The 8,965-nt window shown below is 34.1% G+C and overlaps 1 protein-coding gene across 1 annotated transcript in view; it reads right to left on the bottom strand.

Moving 5' to 3' along the window:
- Positions 1 to 252: 252 nt before the first annotated feature.
- The window catches only part of LOC102773951 (rab proteins geranylgeranyltransferase component A 1-like), a gene marked incomplete at its 3' end in the record, with an annotated part of 98,023 nt that continues 89,310 nt past the window's right edge, over positions 253 to 8,965 (bottom strand). The window contains exons 3-5 of the mRNA XM_006773569.2: positions 5,554 to 5,626; positions 2,153 to 2,277; positions 253 to 325 (exon numbers count right to left, since the gene is read on the bottom strand). Coding sequence (XP_006773632.2) covers positions 253 to 325; positions 2,153 to 2,277; positions 5,554 to 5,626 — 271 coding nt within the window. The remainder of the gene's footprint in view (positions 326 to 2,152; positions 2,278 to 5,553; positions 5,627 to 8,965) is intronic.

The following is an 8,965-nucleotide window of genomic DNA, read 5'->3' as shown; positions in this document are numbered from 1 at the left end:
TAATATAAAAGCCATTTGCCCTTACACTAAAAGGCCAAAGCCTGCTCTCCACTTGCTGCTACGGTTTACTCTTTCTCTGTTAGCCTCTCAACTAGCACCTAAAATAACAGCATGTTAAAGCCTAGAGAGACCTTTGGGATCAACTAGTCCAAACCCTTTTATGTTTTCTAATGATAAAACAGAGGTCCGGAGAGGAGCCACCTTTCGCTCAATATCGCATAGCAGGCTGAATGGTAAAGGCAGGACTATTACCTGGGTCTTGGTGTGGTTCTCAGTATGCTTGCCTTTAAGCAGATCTCCCTTTCCTATTTTCTGCTTTAAACTACTATGATGGGGGGGGGGGGCATGAAAATAAGGTTGTCAGAAATATGTATTAAATAAGGCTTTTTTAAGTCAGTTGGTCTTCATATAAAGTAAATCTTTGTGAAAGCTATTCTGCCATAGCCCCTTTCACATAATTCCAAGTTTATGGCCATGATCCAAAGATTAAGGATGCCACAGTCTGGCTGGGGCTAAATGAGGTATTGTTATTCCTGTTTACCCATGTTTGTAGCACTAGCTACAGAGAAGTGAATTTCTGTACATTCCTCCACTGGATACTCTCAGGGCTCTTCCTGCTAAGTATGATATTAATAACCAATTACCTTTTCCAAGTAAATGAAGATATATAGAACATAATTCCAATTAACCTCTTGTTCCACGCTCTAACGGGCAATGAGAGGAACATACAGCAGAGTTCTACTTCTATTTTAAAACAAACTTTCTACCACCAACCTTTTACTTCATCACTTTAGGAAGTCACAAAAATGAAACTAAAGAAATCAGAAATTGAAAACGAGATCATTTTCTCTGCACTCAAAATGTGTCAGTTCAGTCATTAGAAATTATAAACCCCAACTGTATAAAGTAGAGAGAAGAAATCAAAGGCCCTAAAATATCAAAAATTATCTCTCAAAGGGTCATAGTATGACTGTCATTATACTCTAGTCAAGTAGTTTTCATGGATACACTAAAAAGTTATCAAATATTTATTCCTGGTTTCATCAAAGCATATGGCTTTTCAGTTGAGATCACATTTGGTTTTAAATCTGTCTACCATGGCTCTAAACAACATCAGAGAGTTATACCTTTTCATACAAAATGCCATTTAGCTTTATATAAATTACAATCTATATTTGGCATTTAAAGGCTGTCTTTTTTTTTGCAGAAAATCATAGAAAAATACCTGTGCTTAAGGGAGAAAATGCTAGTTATCTGAAAGATATGAACATGGATTAAGAAATAACCAAGTTCCCAAAGTTTTCAACATGACAGAGCATATCCTAAAGAATCTGTAGTATCTTGAATTTTTTAAGTTTTAATTACTATAGACATGCCAGACAGTGTGATATTTTAAACCTCTCAACCCTATAACTATTTAAATGATTGCACTATGTGACTGCTATCTTTCAGCCTATCAACTGTGCCATTTGAAGAAACAAACTTTTACAAATGTTTTAAAACAATGAGTTCTCTCCTGATTTACAATATGTCCCCAAATATTATAACCACTCAACTTAATTTTTTAGATTCAAAATTATAATTTCCCATTATGCTACACTAAATATTATCTAAGAAGAGTGGTGTTTATTTTCCATTTTGCTACTTTGAATATTATCTCCCGGTCGAACTCCCAAGGGGACACTTTGCATATTAGCCGTTTATATATATAGATTTCATTTTATTTTATTTTTCCATTACTATTTATCTGCTCTATGTCCTCTCTCACCTCCACCCACCCTCCTATTCTCTCTACAATCACCGCACTGTTATCCATGTCCATGAGTTCTCTTTTTTTGCTCAAGACCCCTACACTTCACCAGGGCTGTCTGTCTACTCTTTATCTGGGAGTCTGTCTCTATTTTGCTTGGTAGTTGTTTGTTCATTAAATTCAACACATGATTGAAACCATATGGTACTTGTCTTTCTCTGACTGGCATATTTCATTTAGCATATGTTCTCCAGATCTGAAAGTTACATTTTTAAAAAGACAAACCAGCATATCTATTAGACATGTAGCAACCAATTCTATATAAATGGTTATAATTGGCTTCTTCTGAAGAAGTGTAAGAAGTCATTAATTTGGTTTATCCTAAATAAATAATTTTCATACCTGGCATAACAAAACACTTCCACATGTTGAATGGTTTTGTCCAACTTGCTAAGAGCAATGGCTTCTTCATTTAGAAGGATCTGTTCTTGCCATGCTGGGCTTTCATTCACAATGTCACTGTTTTCCTAAACAATATAAAAATGAGAAATTTTAATTAATTGAGCAATCTGAACCTCTACTCTTTTGAGAAAATTTGTACCTTAATAAACTCATGCTTTTTCTTTCATCCCATCAAAACTCAAAGATGGGTATCACTTCAGAGTCACTGAAGCAACTCCAGTAACCTAGTGGGCTAACTTCAAAGGAAAGAAAGAAAAACAATGTATAAAATCTATCCTATCAAAAGCCAGGCCTGGTTGACAGATTTCTATCAGGATATTTGATATTTTGATGGAGCCATCTGAACATGGCTGCTTTGACATGGCTAAAAACTAGGACAATTAATGCTCCATCCACCGAGAATCATGCCCATCTGTTTTAATTACTAATTAATAATAAAGTTTTTACACTTTGTCAAAATAGCAGGTTCAACATTACTTCATTCTATTTACCCTTAGATCTCTGAGGTTGATCACTAGCCATGTGAAATTTCAAATATATGTAAAAGTATTTCTGAAAGTACTTAGCCCAACACAATTAGTGAGTTTAATAATCCTATATAATAAAAGGCTAATATGCAAATTGTCCCCTTGGGAGTTCAACCGACCGGGAGTTCGACCGTTCACTATGACGTGCGCTGACCACCAGGAGGTGGAGCGGAATGAAGGAAGGCCCTGACTGGCAGTGGCAACTGGGAGAGAGATGGCTCCAACTGGTAGCCAGAAGAAGGAAAGCCCTGGCCAGCAGCCAGCAGCCGACAGCCGGGGGAAGGAAGGTCCCAATCAGCCCTGATTACGGGCCAGGCCTATGGACCCTACCTATGCATGAATTTCATGTACCGGGCCTCTAGTCAACAATAATAATCAACCCCTTGATATTTTATATAAAAATATCAATAAAAAGTATAATAAAAATAAGAAAGTATAATAAAGTATATAAACTATCACTAAAAATTGAAAGTGATCCTTTAAAATCTCCAATAATTCCTACTTATATTTTATGGAAAAAATTATGATACAGCAATATTTGAATACAAGGGATTTTTGAAGGCGTCAAGACATACCTTTCCCAAATGTCAAAGATCAATTTTTAATCTGTTTAAAATTTTAATCTATTTGATACAAATCTCTCAAAGAAAAAAGTTTAAGAATATATTATATATACCCAGAGAACTAGTAGTGAAATATAACTACAATATCCTTTGTTTCAAGTAAAATCACCTCAGAAAATTTCTAAACCTAAGAGATTTTCTAAAGTAGGGCAAAAATTATTTTTTTAAAGTTTCATTGTCTTACAGTATGGTGGTTACCAAAGGGAGGGGGGTATGGGGAGGTAGTAAAGGGTAAAGGGGGTCAAATATATGGTAATAGAAGATGATGTGACTTTGGGTGGTAGGCACACAATGCAATATATAGGTCATGTATCACAGAAATGTATACTTGAAACCTATATGATATTCATAAAGGTCATCCCAACAAATTTAATTTTTAAAAAGCCTCATTATTTTTAATTTAACATTTTAAAATGAAGAAAAGCAGAGGCAGAGAGCTCTTATAATCAAATGTAATTATTTGGTAGAAGAGGAGTTACAGGAAGTTTGAATGTGCAGACATGGGGTTACCAGCCTGAAAAAAGACCTGTGGAGCAGTGACAGAGAATGAAGGGGAAAAGGATACAGTGACTGAGTCAAGATGCTAAAGTGAACGAAGTGTAAAGTAAATGTCTAGAAAAATATTTTTATTTTAATAAATCTAATCCATTACCAAAATTTATTTTTTATACCCCTTTACTCACCAAAAGTTTTCCATTCAGACAAGTGGGGCACTTTGTTGTTGTTCTGAGAAGCTAGATTAAATTTTTCATGGAACTATGGAAGTACTAAATATACCTCAATATCAGAAGACCCTCACATATACTTCCCAAGAATAAGGTTCAAAAAAGCGTTTCTGATAAACATAAATATATGACTATTTAATGCATACAGATAAGTAGGAATATAATGTCTACTTATAACATTTATTTCCTTGACTTATACAGTTTGAATTACATGAAATGCTGCTTTACAAATATTGCTTGTTTCTCCACACTCTCATTTCTATGCAACAATATTATTCAAACTGAATATTAATTGAATCTTCAACATCAATGTCTTTGTCATCACTAGAAGCACTTTTTGAGTCATGCACACCATAAAATTAATCAGTACAACTACAATGCTTAGTGTGGTGTTTAGCACATGGTAAGTGCTTAATAAGTCCTAGCTATATTATTCTAACTAACTAAATACAATTTTCTAGGACATAGCATCTTCCTTTCTGAACTACCTAAAATCTTTTGAGATATAGCAGTTTCTGATTCCATCATTACATGATATGATGCTCTCAATAGGGATTTCATTTCAAGACACATATACCATTTATCTAAAATTAGGTCAATTTTTTTTATAAATCCAACTCATAAAAATCGGTAAACTCCATGACATACCCAACTGTTCCAATTACTATACTTTAAATAAGCTCTAAAAAAATTTCTTACAATGATATAGAACAGTTAGAGTAGTGAGACCCTACCCTTGGGGAAGAAAACACTAAATTTATATTAAATTTTTTCTTGCTTTTTGTTTTTACTAATTCTGTCAGGTGAATTCTATAATTATGCAAACCATGAATGACTGAGATCATTTCAAATGAATGTGTTTTCCCCATATAGTGTTGTTGTTGTTTTCCAAATATAATGACTGAAAGAACTAGTATAGGTGAGATTTTATAAGAATTAAAATACTTTTTTCTGAAAAACTCTTAAAGAAAATGCTTGCCTTATATTTGGACATATAAAGTAATTACAACATGGTAACACATTTACATAATTTATTCTTCAGCTAACATATCTACTTATATTTAAAAACTGATATCTATATTTTTAAGGCATTGGACAAATATTGGCTGAAATTGTGACTGCATAATTTTTGTTAAGTAAATAAAAATCAGGTATTGAGGCCGAAACCGGTTTGGCTCAGTGGATAGAGTGTCGGCCTGCGGACTGAAAGGTCCCGGGTTCGATTCCGGTCAAGGGCATGTACCAGGGTTGCAGGCACATCCCCAGTAGGAGATGTGCAGGAGGCAGCTGATCGATGTTTCTCTCTCATCGATGTTTCTAACTCTCTATCTCTCTCCCTTCCTCTCTGTAAAAAATCAATAAAAAATATTTTTTAAAAATGAGGTATTGATCCTATATTACAAATGAAGCTAATTATGTGACTCATATAAAACCTAGTAAATTAAAAACTTATATAAGAAGTTTACCTGGTATTCCATTATCCAGGACAAGAGTCCTGAAAAGCTAAAACTGGCCCAGTTTCCTCCATAGTAGCTTCTTCTGTAACAATAAAAAAAAAGAGTAAAGTAAAAAATATATAAATCTAGTCACCATCTTCATCAACAAACTCATTCCATTTTCAATATTGCTACCTCAAAGCTCAAAAGCACACATAATTGGGATATTCAGATTAGAGGCAAGAGTGGGCTGAAATAAATAGAAGTGGGCCTCTTAGATCCCAAAGGTAACTTCTCATTTTCTAAGTAGTTAAAAATCTCTTTGGCCTTCTTAGAGATTTCTCCATTGTTCATGTGACTGGTAACAGCTTGATATGGGCACCGAGCAGATAAACATGAACACATCTGACTCCTGGGTTAACAAAAATGGCTGGGAAGGAAACGTGGTAGATCTCCAAGAAATTCGCCAGAGAAACTGCTACATTTCCCATAAACAGTTAAATATCTACTACCACCACCACCACCAAACCCTCTCCCACACACGCAAAAAGTGTGTGTATATGTATACACACACAGCGCATGCACACACACACATTCATAACTGGCTACTGTAAATCTAGTGGTATGCCCTGTGTTATGCTAAACCTTCAGGACCAAAAATAAAAATAGATCTCAGGACACAGTTTTTCATAGTAAAACTTGTGGCAAGCATAACAAGAATAATACTCCCACTTATCGCTGGTTACACTATTATTCTCCATTCCATAGTCCTGTGATGATCAGTCTGTTTTAGCAAATCTACAGATCTCCTAACTAGGATCAAAACCTTATAGACACTGGACTTCTGATGAACTTCCTTAAGCAAGAGATTCTTGGCAACCAGAAGTCTCTAATTCTGTACTAGATACTAGGCTTCCCAATGATTAACCCCTTCCCCAACAATTTTTTTGTTAAAAACGTTTCTTTTTCAGACTAATTTTTTTATTTTGGTTCTATATAGTATTTTTGATGCTGGTTATGAAAACAGTTTGTAACTCGTCTTCCTATAAACCATATTTTTTTTTACCATATTTTCTTAGTATATTCGTCGACGACTGAAAAAGAACATTTTGTGAAAACGAGTATACACGTTTCTGCCGGGGAAGGGGTTAATGAGCACATGAATAGGGGCTCAACATCTTTAGTTATTAGGTAAGCACATATAAAATAAGAAATAAAAATGAGCACAATGAGATACTGCTACACATCCACAAGAATAGTTAAATTTAAAAAGACTGACAATAGCAGGTGCTGGTGTGAATGGCCAGAATGCTCATATATTTTTGTTGGAGTGTAAAATGGTGCACCTTTGGAAAATGTTTGGCAGTTTCTTACAAAACTAAACATATACCTACACTATGGCCCAGTAATTCCATTCCTAGGTTTTTGCACACAAGAAAAGCATAGCAGTTTTATTCATTAATAGCTCCAAACTGGTAACAATTCAAGTATCCATCAATAGTAGACCCTAAGCTGTGGTACATACATAGGATGGACACTATTCACCAGTGAACGGGAATGAACTACTGATGCATGTAACAACATAGATGAATCTCAAAAATCTTATCCTAAGTGAAAGAAGCTTTACCCCAAAATAGTACATTCTGCAAGATTCCATTCATATAAAGTCCAAAACAAGCTAAGTTAATTAATATATGATGAAAAATACCCCAAGAGTAGCTGCCTTTAAAGTTGGGAGTAAGGGCAGGACTTGACTTTGAAGAGGGATGAGGGAACGAGGGAATGTTCTGAAGTGATTGCAATGTTCTTTATCTTGATAAAGTTCTTAGTTACACAAGTGTATGCATTTGCCAAAACTTATTACACACTGCACTTAAGATCTGTGCATTCCACTGCAAGTAATTTTATCTTGAAAAAAGACCCATAAATAAATTCTGAGCTCCAGTTAATTATATGCATGATAAAGTGTTTCAAATTGAAGGTACTGGGATGTGTACAACTTACTTTGAAATGCATAAAGCAGTAAGATAGAAAAGTGGATGGACAGAAAAATGAATACATGGATAGCTTTGTAATAAAGCAAATGCAGCAAAATGTTAATGGTAGAATCTAGGTGGTAGATATATAGGTGCTCACAGTACAATTTTTTTCGACTTTTCTGTCTGTCTGAAATTTACAATAAAATATAAGAAAACCAAAATTAATCTAATGAGCTTTCAAACATTGACCATGAAGTACCAATTTCCACGTTATTTTCTGCTAATATCAAAAGTCTTAAAAAAATCTAAGAAGGGCCACCTTTCCATTATTAAATGACCTGAGGTTTGTTCATGGTCAAAATCTATTTTTCTCTCCTATACTTGGTCATATGGTCTTTGACAGAGCTAACTGGTTCTAGTATTTTTCCATGCAGCTCCCATTTTCAACTTTTCCTGTTGATGTGCTCTTGACATCAGCATCTGGAGATCTCATCCAATTATGTATGTAAAAGGTGAAACATGGTTTTCATTACCATCGTCTTTATGACAAAAGACGGTAACATAATTATTAATAAACTCACTATAAAATCAACAGATTTCACTAAACTCATGCTGGTATTTATGTGGTTCTAAATATGGCTTATAATATCCCTTAAGGAGAAAGACAAAGATGTTAGATATCAGAACCAGTAGGACAAAAAAAATCAGTGTAACATTCTAATATGCTCTCTATAACATTATGCAATAGAAATAATAAAAATTAAAGACCACCAAGTATTTTCTTACATTTTATCTTTAATGATATAGCTTCAGAACTCTGACATTGAAATTCAATTTACCGTTTCTGTAGAGAATAACAACACTAGGTTACTAATTTTGTTTCTAAAATCCCATAGTTACATTTTAAGGATAAAGTGAGAAGTTTCTGACGAGAGAGAGAGAGAGAGAGAGAGAGAAAGGGGAATGCAACATTTTCTGCCATTTTTGTATCAAAACTGCCTCTGTACATCAAGTAAAAGAAAAAGCAGTTTATGAAAAAGGATGATGTTTATCTCTGTTGCCAGGAATGCTATTTTATATGATGGAAAAAGTCTCCCATAAAACTAGAATCTCTTTATGGAACTAGAAAATGAGTATTCACAGTATTTAAAGAGTAAACCATAAAAATAGTGTCTAAAGTCCTTTAAGTTTCAGGATTGGAAAATGACCTAAAATTTTCAGCTAAAGTAATAAAAAATCACAAATGGACATTTTTATTTTCAAAGATAGAAGAGCCCAATAATCATAATACTGAGGTATAACTCCCTGTTGTGTGAAATGTTGACCTTAAAACTAGAGAAAACATGATTTTAATCTTTCTAAAGTTTTACAAAGCTTACTCAGAGTACCACCTAAATTTTTCCAGACACAGGAAGGAAATGAATTATATAACTGTCTCCATTAACACTAACCAATAAAAAAAA

Source organism: Myotis davidii, unplaced genomic scaffold (assembly GCF_000327345.1).
Source record: "Myotis davidii unplaced genomic scaffold, ASM32734v1 scaffold787, whole genome shotgun sequence".
NCBI classification, from domain to species: domain Eukaryota; kingdom Metazoa; phylum Chordata; class Mammalia; order Chiroptera; family Vespertilionidae; genus Myotis; species Myotis davidii.
This window is presented reverse-complemented; position numbering and strand designations above follow the sequence as displayed.